The sequence below is a fragment of the Lissotriton helveticus genome, chromosome 5_1 (assembly GCF_964261635.1).
Source record: "Lissotriton helveticus chromosome 5_1, aLisHel1.1, whole genome shotgun sequence".
NCBI lineage: Eukaryota > Metazoa > Chordata > Amphibia > Caudata > Salamandridae > Lissotriton > Lissotriton helveticus.
In genome coordinates, this window is record NC_136065.1 from 1,224,204,638 (window position 1) to 1,224,228,990 (window position 24,353).

Genomic DNA, 24,353 nt, shown 5'->3' on the forward strand with positions numbered 1-24,353 from the left:
TCTTCTTGCAGGTGTCTTCAGTTGTGCCAGATCCGACCCCAGAACCGGGTACTCCACTCGGGGACAGGTGGAAACACAGGGAACTGGCCTTCCAGGATTCAGAGACTGAAAGGGACTCTCCACCCGCAGATGGAAAGAATCCACGCGACCCACCTCCTTTGGAATCTGGAAGAGAAGCCGACACTCCATTTAGGGACAGAGAGAAGCATCTCAAAACACTCCCTCCGGCTCTGAGGGAAGAATCGGACAATATACCCTGGAACAGAAGGAATCAACTGGATCCATATCCTCTGGCTCCAGGGACTGAACTGGACCTCTCCGTCTGGGATGGAGGGAAGCAGCGGGACCCTTGTCCCCCGCAGCCCAGAGTAAGGGCGCCCCATCCTTCCAAGAAAGCTGAGGATCCCTGGGACTGGGACCAGGTGGGGCCTGATGGACAGTTCATCTCTGGTCAGACTCTCTCCATCCCTGCCTTTCTCCTCCAGGGTGAAGACTGCTCAGGCGCAGGAGGCTCCAGGTACAGGTGGATATATTTCTTTATCATCAATGGGTGATATAATAAAAAACTTGAATACAACTGCACATCACCCACTAACCACCTCCATCACTGACCAGACAGACAGGTCTCATTACTTTCTCTAAACTAACAATCCTCGCACAGTTCCTCTTGCGAGTTTGGCCCCAGTTACAATGTGGGTTCGGCTCAAAGCACGGTAGTACTCAGTGGATATTGTCCAGAAAACAAAGTCTGTATCCACAGCTTCTGTTTTTTTATACTTGTTTGGTGAACATGTACTGTGCTCTCATTTCAGCAGTGGTTCCTCCAGCGAGGGCAATTCCACCAGCAAGCTTGTTTCACACGAGGGTCAGCTGGCCCCTGGCTCAGAAGACCTGCACGGCGCTGCCTCTGCACCCTCCAGCACTGCCAGGTAGGTGGCCGCCTGTGTGGGCTCCCCGCGACAGGCTGGCTTATGGGAAACTGAGGTCATTTCTCAGGCCGCATGCAAAAAGAACTATTGATGGACAGACTGGAGAACAATGCCATACATTCACCCCAGTACAAAGATCTGGGCCCAAATCCATCGTTTTTTTGCTCACCATGCCATTCCAGTTTGGACCCAGCCATATGCAAATCAGTCTTGACCCTGGGGTGGCACGGTGAGCAAAAGAATTATGGATTTAACCCAGATCTCTTGACTGGGGGTGAATGTTTTGATTTGTTCTGCATTCCGTCCATCAATTGTGTGTCTTTTGATTTCTCAGGCCAGCCAGTGCCTTTGCAACGCCAGTTGGGCTGCTGTGGTGGTGGTGGTGAGGCTAATGCAGTATAGATGATTCAAAAGCACTGGCATGGTACCCTCTCACACACAGGGGCTGTTGATCCTGTGTCAGTGTGTGGTGCTCTGCATGTGTGCCCCTAGGATCTGCACTGTATGGATATTACTACCACCACCCCTTTTGTTAACTTAACTAATACAGACTATTTGGATGGTACACCCCACAAAATGACTCGATTCTTGTCAGTGACCTATTAAGTGCATTATTATTTAACATAAATTCTACCCTAAACTTAAAGTGCAGGGGGATGCACTCAATAAAGATCAACACACTCTGCAACACAAGGAACATTTACATCAAAGGACAGAATTAGTGGACTGTATTGTACTGCCAGGGGCAAGAGAGGGTTGCAGTATCAGGTGAGTTGTGCAAAAATGGCTCACCTTGCTGAGGGAATGCTATCTTCCTATACAACTTCATAAAAGTGTAATGAGGGTATCTGCTTGTCTAAGAGAAGCTTGCACTGCTGCTGCCAGTGGTGTACCAGCTCCCTATGAGTGAGGGATGTTTTTATTGTATATGCTTTATTGCTGCTGCCTATGCTGCACCTGTTTTGTGTGCAAGTGATATACTGCAGCTACCTGTATTATACCTATTGTCTGAGAGAGGGAAGCCTGCACTGCTGCTGCTGGTGATGTACCTGCTCTCTGTGTGCGGGACCTTTTTTATTGCTGCTGCCCATGCTGCACCTGTTTTGTGTGCATGTGATGGTTGTGCTGCTGCCTGGACTGTACCTCTTCTTTGTGTGAGGGAAGCTTGCATGCTGCTGCTGCTGACGTGCCTGCTCTCTGCGTTAGAGATGTTTTTATTGCTGCTGCCCATGCTACACCTGTTTGGTGTGCAACTGAAGGCTGCACTGCTGGTGCCTGGACTGTACCTTTTGTATGTGTGGGAAGGGGGAGGGAAGCTTGGACTGGTGCTGTCTATTCTGTACACATTCTGTTGTGTCTGAGAAGCTATCACCTTTCTGCCTGCGCTATGACTGTTCTACATGTGAGGGGAAATGGTGTTATGCAAGTTCTCTGTTTGAGGGGAAACTGTAGTGATGATGCCTGTGCTGTATCTCTTCTACATGTGAGCACAGGCTTCTGGGAATAATTTAACTGGCATGGTAATCTTAAGGTCAACATACAACCTTTGAACGTGGGTGGAGTGGCAGGGGGTGGGGATTCCACAATGCTCCATTCAATTCTTTTTGGATTGATCCCAGCCTGCACAGCCCGAGTGACAGAGGCCAGTGGTTTTTCAACTGAAGGACTCAAAACACAAAAGGAGAGGGGGGAGTGTATGACACCACACGTCCTCCCCAAGTAAAGACCAAAAACACATAAAGACATGGTGCCTTCTCCAACGCTATTTTTATCAGTGTTATGGTACAAATCACTGATACATAAATTAACAAATTCTGGTGTGGACAGGGGTAAGCCCAAGAGAGATGAATGACCAATCTTATTGGAAGAGGAAGCCTCTCTCACATAATGTGACATGCTTCATTATAGACAACCTCTCCCCACCCTGGTAGGACAATACCACCAGGGCATGCTCGACCTAGTAAACCAGATGGAGGGAGTTCTTAAATTAGATATTTTTTCAGGACTAAACAGAGGGCTCCAGATAAACTTATCACCTTGGGTGCTCATGACGAGGTCAGCTCGTCATGAGCTAAGGCGCTCCGGTGCTCATGACGAGCTGAGCTCGTCATGACCGCGCCCGTTCCGTGGAACGCTCGCACGCTGGGCTGATTCCCCTGCTGTGCTGAACGTTCCATGGGAACGGGTGTGGCCATGACGAGCTCAGCTCGTCATGAGCACCGGAGCGCCGTAGCTCATGACGAGCTGACCTCGTCATGAGCACCGGGGCACTGTACGCGCCCCCCAGCACAGCGGGGGAACCAGCCCCGAACGGAAGGGGTTAAAAGTACCTAAATGTAACTGGGTTTTCACCTTTTTTAGTGGTGACCTCTGGTGCATATAAAACCAACTACACGATGGAATGAGAGCACAATGGTTCAGACTATCTTGGGCTTACCCCTATCCGTGCCAGAATCTTGGTCATTTAGTTGTCAATGATTTGTACTATTACACTGATAAAACAAGCATTGGCATAGCCAATAGGTATCAAATTTTGGACATTATATGTGTTTAGTCATTCTGCACATTATTCTGGATACTGTGTCATCAGGTATTAAAGAGTTGACACTAGCAAACCTGCACATTGTAGTTAATTAATTATTTTACAAACATGTAATAACAATTAAACTTTTAAAGACAATAAAAACTGCTATTGAAGGGTGCTGCTGCCGTTCAAATGCCACAAAAGCACGAGGAACAGAAAAATGCGAAGCTTGCACAAATACAAGCTTGCATTTTATACTTTTATTGGAGCCCCTCAGCCAGTAAAATAGGATTACTATTCCAAGATAGAAGCCACTTTGCATCCTGACTGACAGAACCAGGGAATGCTATGATTACTTTAGGAGAACAGTTGAAAGAGGCTGCAACAACTCACAAACTGCAGCTTTTACATGTTGATGTCCTGGTAGACGTAGAACACTACTGCTTCCCCTAATATGACAAGAGAGAACTACCATTGGAGGTACAGATTCCCTGCTATAGAAGCAGTTTCATGAGATAGAAAGCAGTCAAAGGATGTGCAGAAACCCATGCCATGAAAGCCAGCCATAGGAGGTCAAATGTAGTCCTATGTGGCAAAGACCCAGCTCCACAAGAGCAGGCACTGCAAGCGCAGTCTCCATGCTACAGTGAGCAGTGAGACAAGGCAGAATGCAGTTAGGAGGTGCAGACTCCCATGCTGCAGGGAGCAGCTACAGCAGGTAGAATGTAGTCTTATGAGGCAAGAACCCGCCAATTATTTACAGCACACTTATAAGGGGTGGAGACCCCACACTGTTGAGCAGTCATGTGAGATAGAGTCCACACACTACTGGGAGCAACAATAGGAAGTACAAAGCAGTCCTAGGCTTTAGAGAGTGCAGCCACGAGGGAGAAAGCAGTCAGAGGTGGAGACCCCAAAGCTATAGAGAACAACTATTGGAGGTAGAATGAAGCCCTACGTGGCAAAGGCCTTGCTCTCAGAAGAGTATCTATTGGAGGCGCAGACACCACAGTACAGAGCGCAGACATGGGAGGCAGAATGCAGCCAGAGAACATGCAGACCCCGCGACATAGAGGCCAGCCATTGGCGGTAGAGTACATTCATATGAGGGAATGGCCCCTCCATCTTCAGGGCAGTCATTGGAGGCATCGGACACACGGTACAGCGAGCAGTGATCCGGGTTAGAATCCAGTCAAGGTAAAGAACCATACTATAGAGAGCAGCCTTAGGAGGTAGAAAATAGTTAGAGGACATGCTGACCCCTCGCTACAAAGGCCAGTCACAGGACTGCACCACTGGATTCCAGCTAGCCTGGCTGATGAAGGGTGATGAAACTCACTACACGACACAGGAGGTAGAGTGCAGCCAAAGGATGTAAAGAGCACCAAGCCACAAAGCAGCCACACGAGTTAAAATACAGAGCTGCCATAGGAGGTACAGGCGGCAGGCCGCCAAGCTACAGACAGTAGCAACAGGAAGTAGAATGCAGTCACGGGAAGTGCTGACACTCCTGCCCCCAGGCCATGCAGCGACAAGTCAGGAAGCAATTAGGAGGTAAACTGTGCTACAGACAGCAGATGCAAGAGTGAAGTAAGAGCAGGGACAAACTTGGGTGTTAGAAAGAGTAGTCAGTAGTCTGACCCCCTTGATATAAATAGCAGCCAGACAATAACATATGATGGAAACGGTGCCAACCACTGTGCAAGAGATAGCAGCCAGCGGAGGAAGGGATAGGATAGCCAGAGAGGGAAGGGAGAGAGCAGCATAAGTAGAAACCGTTACGCTACAACCAAAGCAGCTAGAGAGCCGTCCGGGGATGGTCAGACCCACACACATAAAGAGACCAGCCACAATCCAGTCAGTGAAGGTGCAGAGGAAACCCAAAGCCAGGTCATTCAAGAAAAACCAACCAGGCACCGTAGACACACCTCAGCTCTATCAACAGTAGCAAGTGAAGTCACACAAAGACACCCTACCCTAGAGAGAGAGAGACAGTCTCTACCAGTCCTCAGTCCCTAACTAAAGCGGTGCCAAAGAGCACACACAGAGCTCGCGAGGGAGCAGAAAACAAAGACAGAGTTCCTAGGGTTATAGAGAAAGCAATGAGAAGGCACGTAAAGACAATCACTCAGTGTGGTCATCTATGAAGACATGATGAGACTATTAAGACATGAGTCAATATGCACAAGCAAACGCAAAGCCTATTTAGAAAGTAGTCAAAGGATGTATGTAAAGACACTGACCCTATCAAGGGAGCGGCCAGTTGAGAAGCCTCAACCAGACACCAATTAAAAATGGCAGCCAAGAAAGCAACATTATAGGGAAGTGAGTGGAAGCTAAGAAATATGTGCTCTCACACCCTGGTGAGGCAGCATCACAAGGGAACACAGACTTCGCCATGTTGAATGTGCACTCAGAAGGGTTACAGAGACCTAGGTCCACTCAAAAGACCTTCGTTTTACTGGGAGTGAAGCCAAGTGAGACACGGTCGCTGCAATGAGAGAGAGAAAACCGACTGTCTCTCTCCACTTCCTCGAGTGCTGCAGAGCACGCCTGGTGCCCGCTGGAAACAGACAAGACACACACACTGAGATCTTGCCTTATCCCTCTTCCATCTGGGTCACACAGGAGCTTTTGTAGCCATTCCGATGGCGGAACAGACACTCGTAGTTAAGGAAGAGTGGGACGGACTCGTAACGTTTCTGGCAGTCTAGGATTTGCGCACTGGGGTCACCACAGCAAATCCTTGCACTCTGCAGAGAATTGGGATATGCGTTTTGTCTGTCAAATCTGCATGTGCCACTGTTGTGTTTAAACACTGTGAAAGCGAAACAAGTTAGCAGTCTGAGAAGGTGTGGCGTAACATACAGAGCCACCGACAATGGGACTGTGGAACTGGGTTTGAGTCTCAGTGTTGGCTCTCCCCATGCCTACAAAAAAACATGCTGATTGAAATAAATATAATTAAACTATGCTGAATCGAAACAGGAAACAAAATTACAAATGCCGATCTGTTCTGCCAATGGTTGAAAACCCGAAAACAGGAAACAAAATTACAAATGCCGATCCCTACAGCCAATGGTTGAACTGAACCAAAGCAAACGTAACAAGCGCAGACTGGGTGGCTCTCGGCAGTTAAACGTGTTTCCAAAACAAACCGTCAGATCTAAAAAAATAACCAGGAAACAGCGTTAGTTGCCTCAAAAGCTTCAGATAAGAAAACAAGTGAGCGGCCAGGAGAGAGTGGATAAGGTAGTGGGTTATTGCGTTCGGAGCTGAGGCAAAACAAAAAGTAGTGCGCCAAAACTAACATTAATGGCCTCAAGTGAACTAATCCATGTAACAGGGGCAGTCTCCAAGGCAGGAACAAAACAGCCAAAAGGCAGGACAAATGTGAACTATTCACCAAGGAAACCAAATGAATTTTGAAAGGCAGATAAAAGAATCAATGAGAAGAGTGGATACAGCACGTCTCCAGAGACAGCGCATGCGCTGCCTAAACTCAACCTAAATAGCATTGCAGAAGCCACCATACCTTCATGTGTTTTGGGTTGCCACATGAAAGGCTATTCTAAAATCAGTAGCAGGCTAACCCTAGGTGTTAATTAGGGATAGCCAGTGGGCACTTGCTACTCCAGGCTTGCCCTCGGCTACCCATCATCTCCAGGGCCATGAAGGCTGGGTGGGATAAGAAAGTAAACAGGACTCAGTCTAGTTGTTTATTTTCCCCTTCTTGTCGCTCTCCTAACCCTCAGAAGAACAAAACATAAAGGATGAAATGCATGAAATAGTCTTAGCTGCTGGTAATTATTCTGGGCAGCATTCCAGAGCATCTTATTTGTGCTCGCCCTCAGCACAGAATGTTGAAAGGTTAAGGATGAGACGGGGGTTGACGTGTGATATTATCTGAGGTTAACCTGTCCACTATGCCACTTACACTACACATGCACTCCTTTTGCTAACCTGGTCTCATGGTTCATGGAGGCAGCAGCGGTGAAGGAAACCAACTGTCCTCCAAGAGTGTCTGCAGTTGTGACTCCTTGCCACGCCCATTCCTCGCAGCAGCAAGTTCGAGGATGCTGAGGGCCATTTTTGGATAATTGATAACCATAAAGTTAGCGAGGCCTGGCAGCAACACCTTGAAATGGCAATTGAAGTCAAAGGTTGTAATACAACTGACCTTTAGAACGTGATTGGGCTTCTGGCATTCCATCCACCCTTTATAGTGATTATCCTGCCATTTGCACTTTAATAACCAACCACATTTTTGAAAAGCCTCAGCACTTTACCTCATGGCACTTTTCTTTTTTTTCCAGCGTTCTAGTTGCTCTGGCACTTTGAACCATTAGTATCCTTTCCCTGTCAGTATTAGCTCCGCAGTGATTTTTGAATTCATATTATAAAAAGCTTTTTACTGTGCCGGAACGACAGACCTGGCCCTAAGTGTATAAATAAAGTGAGAATGCCCTGCCCCACAGAGAGCCAATCAGAAGACCGGAACCGACTACAGTAACAGCAGCAGCACCTGGAGTAGCACATGACTGGGCTGAGGTGGTGGGACCAATAAGGATGTACCACATACACGTGCAGCCTATGTAAGACATGAAAACCAAACACTTTATGAAATGCAAGAGAAACAGAATAAAAACACAGAACATCTTGCTGCTCTGCACGCCAAAACATATATAAAATGTGGTTATCTACAATTAAGTCAGAGGAATGAGCCTGCAGACAGACGCTGGTGGGGTCACGTGTGCTCTGGTAGCTAAGCCCCCTGGGGGTGGCGACATGCAGAGGCGTGTGGTGGTCTGGATACACGAATGCACCAGAAGCTGCGCGCGCCCTCCGGAAGGGACTGCGTGCAGAGGCTTTTCGGAATTTGATGTCTGTTGTAATTTTTACAATCTGTTTAGTTAAACCAAATATTAAGAGCAAAGCACAGTCACCAACACCAAATCGCTTTACTATTTAAAAAAGCACACACATACCAGTTAAATGAAACAAGTGTAAGAAGCCAATCAAAATGTGCGCGTGTGTGGCCAGTCCTGGCTATTTGAGAATACATCAAATGTGCCATTCCGAGGACCCGTAGATTCCAATCACCCCTGAACCTGTTAGGGCAAAGCATGTGTATGCCGCATCTCCTCAAGACGAGGTCACACACAGTCATGGAACGTTGTGCAGTTGCATGGATGACCCCACGCAACGCTTAGATTCCTTCAAAGGGCGCTGTGTGTTTGAGGAACGCTCATTCGACGGTTGCCTGAGTTCCCAGTTTGAGAAGGCTTGAATGCATAGGCGCTTGTGCGTTAACTTCAAGCCCAGGGGGGCTGAGGAGAGAAGATTTTTGTATAAAAAGCAGGATATTCTGTCTCTCGTGCTCTTAATACAGAGGTACTGAGTGCCTGATCTTCTTTATTTGTGAGGGGGTGTAAGTACCAACTCTCCTCAGAAGCAAACAGGGACTCTGCAATAGTGAATACCCGCTCTTTTATATTTCCATTTCAGTCACTCTTCTAAAAGAATGAATGAATGAATGAGCACTAATATCGCCAAAATTAACCTAATTAAGGTGCCTGGTGCCGGGGAGAAAAAAAGTAACAGGACGTATAGAGTGGCACTATGTGCACTGAAATACTGAAATGAAAAACCTATATTTTGATAATAGCAGTGGAAAGCCAGCTCCTGTGACAGATGATTGTGGAGGGCACGAGCTCGAAGTAGTAGAGTGGACCACAGTTTGCAGCATCACAGGAGAGCTACAATACTTTCCTCACCCATCTCGTGCTGTGGACATTCGACAGAAACGCCTCAGACTAGAGGTCTTCAAACTTTTTTGCTTAAAGCTCCCCTTAGCAAAATCCTTGTAAAGTTGCCCACCCCCCGCCCCTCAAATGTCATGGCAATAACCGGGGAAGCAGGAGAGGCAAAACTGAGCGCTTAGGGTGGGGCCTCTTGGTGAAAGTGAAGGTAGGGCTGTTGGGAGAGTGTGTGGGGGTCTCCTTTGCAGGGACAGAGAACTAAAAACAAAACAGGCATTCTCACAAAAGTGCCGGAAAGAAATATAAATGTGTGCATTTGGTTAATCACCAAATCAAAAGGCTCCTTGGGAGCCACTATAGGCTTTTATGGAAGGAGCACACTTATTTTATCTTAAACATTAAATCATTTTGAGGCAGCTTGTCTTATATTGTATGCAATACAAATTAAAAATAAAGATGTACATAGTCTCAGTCCTTTTTGTTGCGGGTGGGACTTCACAACACTAAATACACAAATTCCTCTGCGCCAATTAGGATTAAATTCAGTGACTCGCTGATCATCTGCAGACATTTGCAGTGATCACATTAACCAACTGAGGTTTCTAACCTAAAAGACTGGGTTTCTCACCAACTCGTTTAACTTGCATTGATTTGTGTTTAAGGTCTGTGCATTTCATTTGCAGCTACCTGAAGGTGAAACAAACGCAGGATACGAACATAATATTTAGGTTTTTTTAGCTACAGAACTGATCACAGTTTCCACACTTTATTTACAGCACTTTAGCCTGGAAACCACTGAAGGAACAAAGTGGCTCTTCTTGGCCATCTTCATTTACTTGTTGAGCCATGAGCACCATCATGGGAATACAGCCACGGCCCCCCAGGGGTGCATGCCCCACAGTTTAAAGATCTCTGTCATAGACAATTTAAGATTTCTGAATGGGGAAACACCGGGAAAAAGTATAGCACAGGAATGACGGCCAGTTGCTGAAGTGCTTTTTGGCAAAGACGCAGGCACTTAAAGTGTGTATTTTTGAACAGGAAGCTTGGCAAGTGTTGAGTCTCAGGTAGTGGCAGCTCATGGCGCTAGTGCCTATCCATTAATGACACCAATTGCTTGGATGGGGAGTAATTTCTATGATTACTTGCATCTCACTAGTAGATTTATTTATCTGCTTTTGGTGGATCTAATCCTGCACCATGTCCACCACCACACCAACTGCCCTCATGACTCCTCTCCCATTCCTCTCCAACTTCCAGTCCCTGCCCTTTGCAGAAAGTGGTGACCAGTGTCCATAGTATCATTATAATGTCCCCGCTGCCCACTATGAGTCTTGATCGCTCTCATGTTGCCCACATGACATCTTCCCCTATTTAAGCAAACTTTCCCAATGTCACTCTTTTTTAAGTTGTTTTATGAGTTTCACTGTTCTTTTCAGTCCCTCGTTGAGTGTGTCTATGTAGTGGGGATGGGTCCATCACCTTACCATAGACACTCGACGAGGGCCTGAAAAAAAACCAGTATGAAGTGGATTCTTAGTGGTCGGCTGAAACCTGGTGTTTGTTTTAGTATAAAGGGTACCTTTCTTGAAGTGGGAGTTGTTTCTGGTTATCTGCCTCCATTTCTTCACTGATGGTGATCAGGGTTACCTTCTGAGCGATCACACATAGAGGCTGGTTCACATAAATGCATCTGTTTTTCTGCTTTCTTTTTTGGGCTTGTACCTAGTCTTCCTCCTTGTTTTGGCAGTTCCCTCAGTGGTACGCTGATTGTGGAACAGTCCTCGAAATACTATATGCAGTAGGTGGCCATGACAAGAAAGTATGGGACTACGCAGACATCCTGGGGAGAATGAGCTCTGATCTTTTCAGGGTCAGGCTGCCAGCATGCACTTACCTGAAAAAATGGGTCCGTAAAATCTTAGATGGTCTTTTCAGAATTCACATTTGTCTGCACTTACTGTTAGGTTAGCCTCCTATAACGCACAGAACAGTAACCTCAACATTTCATCATGCTTATCCCAGGAGGCTCCAAATACTGGGATGTTATCCCTGTAGTTGAGCACATTGACAATCGATGTGATTACTTTTCCTATTGCATCCTATACATTTTGAGTTGCTGAGGATACTCCAAGGCTCAGTCTTCTTTATTGAAAAAGGCCAAAGTGTGTGCTTTACATTGCAATTTATTGGGAGTCTTTGTGGAGCTCGAGCTGATTATATTCTCTGCTCAAATCTAATTATGTCACTATCATTGCATCAATGTGTAGTGCAATCCTGTCACTAATATGTGGTCCCCAGTGGTTCTCTCAATCAATAGCAGAGCGGGCATGCCTCTCATTTCAACTAACAGTCTAATTTTGCTTTTGGCATTCTGCTTTGTTACTGCAACCAGTGGGGATACCCGTGGAGATGGTATCTTCGATTCTTCAACAACTTGCTGTAGGTGAAACTGAATTTTCTGGTGAAATGCTGCTACTGGCCTGATGCTCTCATTGATGTGGATGCTAACCTTGCAATTCTTAATTTTTCTGAGTCCCCAGAATAGCTTGGAATTTTGTTGGCGACTGATGCCTCATTCTTGAGGGTGTACGGAATGGCGACCAGTTTCAATTATTCTGTGGTGTGAAGACCAAGTAGACAGTCTGCTGCCACAGGTTAACTGATAGCATGTATGTCTGTCTCTGCTGTTTCTTTGTACATAAGTACCGTCTTAAAACTCCCCAGACATAGTAGTATCTTCTGCGCCGTCCAGGTGATTGCCTTCATGCCTGCTGGCGTTTGAGTTGGTCTGGGGATCCTTTTCCTGTATTCTGCTGTGCATGTATAATTCAGGGACACTCCACTATGGAGGATACATTTGGCGTTGCGATTTCTCATTTTCAAGTCGAGTATTGGCCATTTTTCTTTTTTGTTGTGCAGTGAGGAAACCATGAGCACATATACATCACTATCTCTGGAGCATGAGCAGGTGCTTATGTACATGTGCTTCTGCAAGGGTGTCATGAGACAAATTAGGATTCCTTTGTTGTGGACATTTCTCAGAATGTTGCATATGAGTGAGAGGAATTTGTGCTTCATTCTCTTACAGATTTTGCTCGATGGTGATGTTTCTTCTCTCTGGCTTTTCTATTGCTAGCATGTGCCTTCACATGTAGATATGTTTATCCACATTGGTGGTAATTCTTCTTTTCTTTGAAGAGACAGTCCCTTTCTTTCATCTGGCTTTTGTGATCCTGAGATCGGAGTTTTCGAGATCTCAATCGCTTTCCTTGATCTCTGCACATTGTTCTCATTGGTTGCTCTTTCAGGCTGAATGGCCTTTCTCTTTTGCCTGCTTTGCATGCCTAACTCTTCTTTACCTGTGTCTCTGCTTGGTTGTCGATGCATCACCATTTCTTATATTTCTTCAATTGTGTAGTTTTCTTTTTTCTTAGCAATTTACATCGCAGTGTTTCAGATTGGCTTGCTCTATGAAGTGTAGGCGGATCGCGGATAAAAATTTGCTGCCCTCGTAGTATTGTACTAGTCTTCATAAGCAAGTGATGAAATCATCCATTAAGTGTGGGGTCCCTGGTCTGTCTTTATTGTTTCAGGAATGCCCCTGCTGCAAACATATTTTCCAGGGCAGGGATCGCTGTGACATATATACCAGGACAAATCCTTATGCCAAACCGAAACCAGGGTACACATAGGTAATAGAGTACGTGTGTTTCATTGGTCTCATTCAGCCAAGTGTGCTAATCAGTTCCTCTTTACCAACAAAAGATAATTTGCATTAAACATAATGAAATATTTAATAGATATTACCAGGAGCCTCAATGTCAGCTTGTACTAAAAGAATATGGTGATTACTATACATATAACAGATAACAAATAGTGCAGACAACACAGTGCTCTTGTCATGAAGATCCAGATCTGTATAATTACAACAGAACTAACATAAAACCAAACGCTGTAAAATAGTTCACTTTTGAATCCTTTTATGAGTCATTGACTTACGTCCAGTGGCGTGATCGTGAAGTGTTGACCCTCTAGGACACACTCAGAGGGTCTCACCAGGACAAATATGCCATCTATCTTAACACACAAAGAATTGGTACTCGAGAAGCAGGGGGAATTAAATGGCACTTATTTATTGCAAACGAAGATTACAAGAAGTAAAGTCTGTATTCGAGAAATCACTATGACAGCAGTGGTTGAGAACAGTTGTTTTACCGGTGGGAATCTTCACTACTTCTCCTTGACAACCATTATTTAATGTCCTAATTCAATAGACCATAGTAGTCAATGGAAATATTGCATCATATGCTGTTGGGTAGTTTGAACATTTGTAGCAGAGGGGGACTGTGGTCTTGACTGGTTATCTTATATTTTAGGCATTCTCTCAGCTTCTCTTCCATGATTTATTCCAGCACTGGAAATCTCAACCTCTCTCAGGTCCATTTTGGCAGCTGCAATGCCTCTGGATTCTTTGTGAGCCAGATCTGTGACCTACTAGCTCTTCTGATTAACGATTATTCCATCACTGAGGAGGGCTTCGCTGCTGGTTTCCTGATTTACTTTGCAACCCGATGCCTGGCTGCTGAGGTGCCACCATCAGTGTTCACTGATTCACCACAAGATGTCCAGTAATATGTTCCCTCAGAGAGAGACCTAGGACCAAACAAGCAGCTAAATTCTGGGTGCTGAAACAAACTGCATGAAATGTTAGGAAAGACCTAAATGCATCTCTTTCACAAAATAGAGTCAGGCGGAAACTGTAGCCTGGGTGATGGATTTTCAAGCATCCAGCCACATCAGTAGTGGCAAGATATTTCTAACAGTTTACAAAATGTGGACTGCATGGATACATTGTCCCAGAGGTGTGTGGGGGAAGCGTGTACGGATGCTGCCATACTGCAGCTACTGTCCGTGAGTGTAAGAGAGAGAGTAGCATGCTGCACCTGGAGGAGAGACAAGGAGGGAGGGAAAGAAGGTCTTGAGCGAGTGCTATCCAGGCCATATGTGTTCTGTCTGTGAAGACTGCACTACAACTGGCCTTCGGGGTGATGAGGGGTGAGTCGAGAGGAGAGAGAAAAAGAGAGGTGGGGGGTATTTTTAAAGGAATCTTGCTCTGCTGCTGCATGGGCTTCTTCTATGGTCTGATTTCCCAGCTCAAATCAGTCATGGGATTTTCTCATATCACTCTCCAACTCTTCACTTTTTAGGCTGAGCCTACCAGATAGGTCAAGTTGTCTGGTTAGGAAAGATATTTTACGGTTTTACCAAGGAAATGCATGGACTTGCAGTCCCTCCGTTATATACCATTGGTTGTTTTTACTGTCTCTCTCATTTGCCTGCTCCTTATTCACGTACATGCTTGTTAATCTTGGATTTGTCCCTCCCATGGAGAATCGCCTCTTTGCCATCGCTTTGCTTGTCTGGCTTCTGTGCTTCTACTGCTTGCTTTTAGGGAACTACTTTTCTCGTTTTGTTTAAGCACTCCATGAGAGTGCATGCATTTCCCAGCTATCTTCCCGTGTGCACTCCCTCCATGATACTCTCTCCCACCCATTAGCTTCTCTCCTCCACCAACCTTGATATTGCTCTCTCTAGCCAAAGATGTCAATTCACCAAAATGCCTTGGGTAGCGGAAGTAAAATCATATGTCCTTTGACCTTCATTTTCACTCACACATACTGGCTTCCACATACACACACTCACACATAAACACTCTCTCTCACATAAACACACTCATTCGCAGGCACGCACACAACCTACATTCAGGGGCAAGCCAGGGGTTGCAGCCTAAATGAGGTCCGTGTCTCTTGCCTAAGTGCTTCTCCCTTTTTTTTTTTTTATTTAACAACAAAAGGAGAGGTAGGGAGAATGAGGCACTCTCTTAGTCCCCGGTTAGTTATGCAAAAACAAGAAAAGAGAGGTCAGATCAAACACTTGATCAATCTAAGCGTAGACTATACAGACCACAGTTCAAGGAGTCAACACAAGATTAGATTATCACATCCGATTTGGGTGATAAAGAAAGCCCTCACACACTGACCTAGTCAATGTCATGCTTCATCATCGGGCCCCACCGACAGAGGCCGAATGCCTCTGCGGTGTGCTACGACGCCAGAAAGACTGCGGAGCAGGTTTTGTGTGTGGAGGGCGTGCTCTTGTTTACAGTGAAATATTAAAAGTGCCTAAAAAAGGTATCGAAAAAAAATATATTTAATAAATGATCCCTGAGGCACAAAGTAAAGAGTATTACGTGTCTGTATTTACATGCCAAGGTTCAAGGTTGGTAAAATACAGAATATACTCAATTTATTTCAGTCAACATGTTTCAGCCATAAGGGTGGTATATTACCGTGGCATTCTTCAGGACTATACCCCGGCGGTATGGGCTCTCTAATCACCCACCCTAACCTGGGGACGTGAAAGTGAAAATAAAGAGTGAAAAAAGTGCATAAAAATATTGGAAGAGTAAAATACTCGATTCCAAAAAAATACTCCGTAAATTTGGAGTGTCACTGCACCTGTAAAGTGAAAAAACACACAGACAAACAGAAGACAAACATGAACATTGTTAATATGAGCCTTCCTGAGTAGTCATAGTGCTCCATGATGTGTGGCTCAAGTGGTATTCCCAAAGTAAACATAGATTTTATGCACCATCCAAATAGCCCCTAGATGACGATAGCAGATAACTCTGGGAAGTGATGTGCTAGAGGTGTGCTATTTACAAGACAAACGATTAAAAATGGGGGATTAAAAACGCGAATGCGTGTACTCCTTATGAAGGGATCAATGGACCTAAAGGTCTGTGCCCCTCAAGTTGATAATAGAAGGTACAACTCTCACTTTCAAAAGGGGGCGCTACTAGCACCATGGGTCTCGGGAGGGGGTCGGAGCGACCTGGCACATCCTAAAAATAGAGAGAAATGGTACACTTGCAAAGCCTGTACACGAGCAGATACTTAGCTCTATTGACAGAAGGAGCAGCGGTCTTGGTATCGTCGTTACTCACGCCCTCAGCGCTCTCGACCCGCTGATAAACCTGGTTGTCGCCTCAAATCCGGACCCCGAGGATAGAAAAACGGGGCCGGTAAACTTGTTTTTAAACAGAACGGTCGCGTGTGCGACCTGTTTCCGGGTGGGCGTGTCTAGCCGATAGAGAGGCTAGGAGCGCACACGCCCTCCTCGGAGGGCCCCGCCTTGTTCAAAGCGAGGCTTGAATGTCGGCTGGAGACGTCCACGCCCACCTAGTCTTGGGTGAAACGAGGCTTGGAAGTCGGCTTGGCTATTAGGGACGAGTAGCGCAGTAGCGCTATTACTAATACAAAATGTGTTTGTAGGCTTAGAGCTAATGCTGCTTGTCAATATTTCAATATTAATAGAATTAATAAAAATTAATCTATTTTGGAGGCAATACACTGTACCTGGGAGCATAAACTAATGGTAGGGACTAATCTATGTGAGCAAGGCTAGTCATTAGTGTGGATCACAGGAAAAAGGAATGACTATTTACAAACAGGCAGAGAAACCCAGTTGTGGTTGGGATGGTATTCCAGAGATACTTGTTTCAAGATAATACTGAGCTCCACGGAATATCATCGTTGAGCCCATTGACGTTGGTGCCCAATCGATACACCCAACACCAGCAAACTTCCAGAACCAACAAAGGCAGCCTTTTTTAGAGAGCGGCCGGAGAGGAAGGGGAAAGCGGAGAGGCAACAGCCGAGTCACCTGGGAGGAGGACGACTCTGTAGCGAGTCACACTCGCAGCAACCAACAACCAGGAACGAGCGGGATGTAAGCCTAGTGACCAACCTCTCTACCAGAGTACTAACACCCACTGAAGTACAGGTGCTTGAAAGAGGCCTGGGCTTTGTTCCGAAAGCTAGACCTGACAAATTCAAGCTTCACTGTGAACTTGCCAGCTTTTTCAGAAAACTGAAACTGAAAGCTATTTTCGAAGGAAAGGATGACCCGAACGAAGCTACAAGAAAAGGTGATACAGGTTTGAGACCAAGTTCAACCTTCACCCCTCCTCCTCACACCACACCTGCAGCGATTACTACCTTCGAGCAGGCTGTGTTTAAAGACCTAGAGTCCTGTGAGAACCCCGTGGTTTTCGGTAACTTCAGCACTGCTGAGTACCAAGCACTGCAACAACTGCAAAATGACAGTACGATCACCATCAAGCCGGCCGATAAAGGTGGGGGCATTGTTATCCAAGACACTGCTGACTACGAGAAAACATGCTACCAACTGCTTGGGGACATCCGGAACTACACCCCATTAACAATAGACCCCACTGCAGCCCTCACCAGTAGGATCACGACCCTTGTTCAACATGCAGAGGAAGAGGGACATGTGTCTAAAAACGAGGCGGCGTTTCTGAGGAATTCCAAACATGTAATTCCATATTTTTACACATTACCAAAAATGCACAAAAATAGACTTCCTCCACCAGGTCGCCCCATTGTCTCGGGTATTGGTTCCCTCCTTGAGCCCCTATCCGAGTTCTGTGACTACTTCCTGAAACCTTTGGTGCAGTCCACTCCAACTTACCTGAAGGATACTAAAAGTCTCCTACGCCTACTATCAGATGTAACCTTTCCTGAAAATTCAGTCACTCTCGTTACCCTGGACGTTGAAAGTTTGTACACTAGTATCCCCCAGGACGATACGATCAGAGTCCTGGGAGAATCACTAGACTCCACCGAATGGGATTATCAAACACCGAAATCCTTCATCATTGAGTGTGCAACAATTGCCCTTAAAGAAAATTACTTCTCCTTTAAAGATAAGCTCTATCTTCAATGCTCAGGTACCAGCATGGGCAGCATTTTTGCTCCAAGCGTGGCGGGGTTGTATGTAGCAGATTTTGAAGCCAAATACATCCTACCCACCTCCCAATCTTTTTCATCTTCAATGCTCCTGTGGAAGCGCTACATAGATGACATTTTGTTACTATGGACTGGGAATGACACTGATCTCGATCTATTCCTTAACTGGATTAACACTCTAGACCGGAATCTGCGGTTTACAAACACCAAGAGTAGGTCTGAGATTGTCTTCCTTGATGTTGAGATCTCGGTGCAAGGAACTGGCCTTAGAACTAAGACACATCATAAGCCTACTGCAAAAAACAACCTCCTAGAGTTCAGTAGCTTCCATCCACGCCCTTTGAAGGAAAACCTCCCCTATGGGCAATTTCTGAGACTTAGGCGCAATTGCACCTCCCTCTCGGACTTCAAAGAACAGTCCCTAAGCCTCACTGGGAAATTGAAAGACAGAGGGTATCCGGCACCTATCCTGAGCAAAGGTTTCAAGAGAGCGAGGAACCAACCAAGAGAGGCACTACTAGAGGAGAAAGTCATCAACCAGAGAACAATACCCCTCACGTGTGTGACAACATACAGCAGTCTGTCTAACATGATGAAAAAATCCATCAATAAACATTGGAATATTCTGACCTCTTACAGAGAGAATTGGGAGAAACCTCTTTTCTCTTTTAAAAAAGGTCGCAGTCTAAAAGACGCTCTGGTACACACCCGTCCTAAAGAAAAAGTCTCTGAACCCACACCGACAGTCACCAGCGCCTGGGGTATGCCCAAAGTTGTGGGGCATTTTCCGTGCACCAATTGTAGTGTCTGTCACCTGACAGAGGCAACCAAAACTCTTTCACTTGAAGCAGGCAAAGTATGGACCCAAAGGGAACACACTAACTGTAACACCATGAATGTGGTGTATTTGATCACGTGTCCGTGCCAGCTACGGTATGTTGGCATGACAGCGCGCAGAATAAAACAACGCATCTGCGAGCATCGGAGCAACGTCCGATGCAAAAAACTAACTACCAAACTGAGCCGCCACTTTTTGGACAGTAACCATACTACGAATGACATGAGGTGGACAGTAATCGAGGAAGTGAAGGGTACAACCAACATTTCCAGTAGACTTTTTGAAAAGGAGCAACGTTGGGTGTATCGTTTGGGCACCAACGTCAATGGGCTCAACGATGATATTCCGTGGAGCTCAGTATTATCTTGAAACAAGTATCTCTGGAATACCATCCCAACCACAACTGGGTTTCTCTGCCTGTTTGTAAATAGTCATTCCTTTTTCCTGTGATCCACACTAATGACTAGCCTTGCTCACATAGATTAGTCCCTACCATTAGTTTATGCTCCCAGGTACAGTCTATTGCCTCCAAAATAGATTAATTTTTATTAATTCTATTAATATTGAAATATTGACAAGCAGCATTAGCTCTAAGCCTACAAACACATTTTGTATTAGTAATAGCGCTACTGCGCTACTCGTCCCTAATAGCCAAGCCGACTTCCAAGCCTCGTTTCACACAAGACTAGGTGGGCGTGGACGTCTCCAGCCGACATTCAAGCCTCGCTTTGAACAAGGCGGGGCCCTCCGAGGAGGGCGTGTGCGCTCCTAGCCTCTCTATCGGCTAGACACGCCCACCCGGAAACAGGTCGCACACGCGACCGTTCTGTTTAAAAACAAGTTTACCGGCCCCGTTTTTCTATCCTCGGGGTCCGGATTTGAGGCGACAACCAGGTTTATCAGCGGGTCGAGAGCGCTGAGGGCGTGAGTAACGACGATACCAAGACCGCTGCTCCTTCTGTCAATAGAGCTAAGTATCTGCTCGTGTACAGGCTTTGCAAGTGTACCATTTCTCTCTATTTTTAGGATGTGCCAGGTCGCTCCGACCCCCTCCCGAGACCCATGGTGCTAGTAGCGCCCCCTTTTGAAAGTGAGAGTTGTACCTTCTATTATCAACTTGAGGGGCACAGACCTTTAGGTCCATTGATCCCTTCATAAGGAGTACACGCATTCGCGTTTTTAATCCCCCATTTTTAATCGTTTGTCTTGTAAATAGCACACCTCTAGCACATCACTTCCCAGAGTTATCTGCTATCGTCATCTAGGGGCTATTTGGATGGTGCATAAAATCTATGTTTACTTTGGGAATACCACTTGAGCCACACATCATGGAGCACTATGACTACTCAGGAAGGCTCATATTAACAATGTTCATGTTTGTCTTCTGTTTGTCTGTGTGTTTTTTCACTTTACAGGTGCAGTGACACTCCAAATTTACGGAGTATTTTTTGGAATCGAGTATTTTACTCTTCCAATATTTTTATGCACTTTTTTCACTCTTTATTTTCACTTTCACGTCCCCAGGTTAGGGTGGGTGATTAGAGAGCCCATACCGCCGGGGTATAGTCCTGAAGAATGCCACGGTAATATACCACCCTTATGGCTGAAACATGTTGACTGAAATAAATTGAGTATATTCTGTATTTTACCAACCTTGAACCTTGGCATGTAAATACAGACACGTAATACTCTTTACTTTGTGCCTCAGGGATCATTTATTAAATATATTTTTTTTTCGATACCTTTTTTAGGCACTTTTAATATTTCACTGTAAACAAGAGCACGCCCTCCACACACAAAACCTGCTCCGCAGTCTTTCTGGCGTCGTAGCACACCGCAGAGGCATTCGGCCTCTGTCGGTGGGGCCCGATGATGAAGCATGACATTGACTAGGTCAGTGTGTGAGGGCTTTCTTTATCACCCAAATCGGATGTGATAATCTAATCTTGTGTTGACTCCTTGAACTGTGGTCTGTATAGTCTACGCTTAGATTGATCAAGTGTTTGATCTGACCTCTCTTTTCTTGTTTTTGCATAAGTGCTTCTCCCCCCACATTCTGCGTTGCTCTCTTTTGCTCGTGTTCTTTCTCCCCTCGCCTGCCGTGTTGCTTTTCCTTCCACCCACTGTATTGTTTCTCCTCCACCAGCCCTCCCTCATCCCGTTGCCACAATTTGGTAATCCATTTTTAGGTCTCGCCTGGCGTTGCAGCGCGAAGAGCTGACGCCAGCGAGACTTATTGTCGTTATGTTTCCTTCCAAGTGATACAGACCAGTGCACAAGCAGAGATTCTGGTCTGTGAATGCGCTTCAAACTGTGAACAACTTTTGCCACGCGCCCGGACAGGCGATGCGCACGGCGTGCATGTGTACATCTCCTGTCCCAATGTTGGTGCGAAACAAATGCGTCTTTTTTGGATGAAGAACAACGAGTGAGCACAGGAGTTCAGTTTGACCCGCTCTTAAAAGCTCTGGTCTAGGCTCCGGCAGAACTCTTAAGTAACCAGGACCCGATCCATTTCAAGCATGTGCCGAGCTAGCTCGTTTGTCTCTGAAAAACGTTGTAATGTCTGAGTCGGGAGACTCCAGTACTCTGAGCGAACGAGCATACCGCTGTTTCTGGGCTCTGAGAAGGTCTTGGGAGCGCCCACACATGTGTGTGGCTGAGCTGGCCGTGATGAAGGACGCGCACGTAGTATCGGGAACACTGGAATGTGATTCTGCGCAGTGCGTGCGGGGTGGCAGCTGCCGGGCCCAAAGACAACGCGAGCCACAGCCAGAGAACACCGTACCCGAGAGCCGATACCAGTAACTCAGGAAGCCCCGCCACCTTAGAACCCCTAGTAACTTTCGAACAGAGCACAGCATGCTTCACACAGAGGCCGTGGATTGGGTGGAGCTGTGCGAAAGTCTGCTGACCTGGGTGAGTAACAGATGCGAGCGTAGCCCTGTTCAAGCTACCAGAGCAGACACCAGAATGCCAACTCTCCAAGCTGACAGCCACACCCGCCCCCAAGCACAATGACAGCCCTCCTGTAACCCAACATTGTACTCCACATTAAATCGCCTCTAAACTTGCAGCCTTCACTGCCACCCAGAATTAAACCAACCCTTAACAGTCAATCCCCATCCAAAATGTAACTATCCCACATCTATATTAAACTGCAACATTGACTCACCACCCCCTAATCCGACTGACCACTCCACCACGAATCTCTTCTAAACAGCCGCTTACTACATCTGGACAGGACCAACCTATAAGTCTCACCAAGACCAGCCGTAGAAGTCGGACGACTACCCTTTCATCAACTGCCCGAAACCAAACCACTCCCACTAATATACAACTAACAAACCTTAGCATTAATCTGCAGCATATAACAGATCATCCTCCTGCATCTGTCAAACACCCTTTTAAGTTTATTTGGCAACCGCTGCTTCTGTCAGCATCACTTTCAATTTATCTGGCTAGTCTTCTCCGGTATTTATCCAGCTCCCCCGCTGTGTGTAAGATATCAGTTTTATATCTAACTACTCCATTCTCGTTTTACTGAACTGCCCCCGCGCCATGTCGAACTCACCACATTCAACTGCTTTGATGTGAAACAACCCCCTATATTGAACTCCCACTTTTAAGCATAAAGTCACCAAAAGCCCCCCAGACTACACTGCCTATCAGCCCCTTCTCCAGTAGTTTTAGATCTTTGATCTCTTCCCTGGCACGGCACACAAGTAATGCACATAACAAATGCTACAAACGTTTGTTTCAAAATGGTTTGTTACTCACACACAAAAGTGTGTGTGTATATATATTAATTGTATGGTAACTGCACAATGGTCAGGAATGTGTGTTTGACCATGTGGTCACAGCTTCTCTGAATAGAGGTGAGGACACTCATTCTTGCATTCTTACTAGTGTAGGGTGTCAGAGTACTTTACATCTAGCACACTACACAAAGACAATAAATCATAGGTGTGCAAATCAGTGTAAAGGAAATCTTACAGAAGAAAGAGGACTACAAGGTGTAGGAGTCACATGTCATTCATACTGGTAGGCAGGATAGTATGAATGCTTAGTCTGGAAAAGCACAAAGTAAGAATTTAAAACGTAACACCATAGTTGGAGGTTCTCTTTAATAAGTTTTCTTTAATAATCAGAATTGATTTATATACAAATGAACCCTATTTCCAACGTTAGGATAAAAAAACAGACGGGAAAAAAACATAAAGCTCTAATCTATACCTTGCAGTTTGCTTGCAGCTATTTGATGACAGTTAATCGCTCACTGTGCTACATTAGGAGTATAATGTGCGTCAGTCGGGCAGTGACTGAAGCGCGGAACCCCCTCTTCTGGGGAGATCACCGTGACGGGTATATTGGGTCCTGTTCTCAACTTCTCACTCCAAAAGATTTCGAAATGCGAACGTGTGTTTGTTTTCGTTGCTCGGAGCGAGGTGTAACGTCAGCAGTCCTCCTGCCACCCTTGGCAGGCCGGGCCCGCTGGTCTGAGCTGCCAATCTGTCAGAACGCTGAAGCTTGTGGTGTGTTATTCTACCACTGGGGGATTTTTAAAGGTTTGACAATCATTGGGTAATACTAACAGAAAAACAAAACTCTTTCACTTGAAGTGGCTTCCTGCTTCTAATCTTACACACATTTTGATGCTGTGTGTATATCTAATTCATTCACACATGTATATGTGTGTGTAGCTCTGTGTGTGTGTGTGTGGGGCTCTGTGTGTGTGTGTGTGACTCTGTGTGTGTGTGGCTCTGTGTGTGTGGCTCTGTGTGTGTGTGGTTCTGTGTGTTTGGCTCTGTGTGTGTGTGGCTCTGTGTGTGTGTGTGGCTCTGTGTGTGTGTGGCTGTGTGTGTGCGTGTGTGTGGCTCTGTGTGTATGAGTGTGTGGGGGGCTCTGTGTGTGTGTGTGGCTCTGTGGTTGTGTGTGTGGCTCTGTGGTTGTGTGTGTGGCTCTGTGTGTGTGTATGGCTCTGTGTGTGTGTGGCTTTGTGTGTGTGCGTGTGTGTGTGGCTCTGTGTGTGTGCGTGTGGGTGTGTGTGTGTGGGTGCAAATGCAATAGGCCTTGCATTTGCGAGAGATTAAGCTATTGGCATTGTAAATGACAATGCCACTTATTTATCTGTTTTCAAAACCAACACATAAATAAAAATGTTGCCATTTACAATGCCAATAGCTCTAACTTTTGGCGAGACCGTTGCATTGTAAATGCTTGTTTTTTTAATGTAATTGATGCGATTTCACGCTACTTTTTCAAACAGTACTTTCGTACTTCTTTTTTTAAATTCACTGATCCATCTCGGATCGGTAAAGACAAAGAAAAAAAAACCGTATGCTTTTTGTATGTGTGCATGCGAGTTGAATGCATGAGCGCGCCCACAAAATTACACAGCAGCTGAGTCATTGCACTATTTTTTTTAACTTGTATTATTTTTGCACAGCAGCACGTCACGAT

General features: G+C 45.8%; 1 protein-coding gene across 1 annotated transcript in view; it reads left to right on the forward strand.

Annotated features, from left to right (window-relative positions):
- The window catches only part of TACC2 (transforming acidic coiled-coil containing protein 2), a 393,192-nt gene that overhangs the window by 131,734 nt on the left and 237,105 nt on the right, over positions 1-24,353 (forward strand). Inside the window, exons 5-6 of the mRNA XM_078643946.1 lie at positions 12-517; positions 813-929. Of these exons, the coding sequence (XP_078500072.1) occupies positions 12-517; positions 813-929 (623 nt within the window). The remainder of the gene's footprint in view (positions 1-11; positions 518-812; positions 930-24,353) is intronic.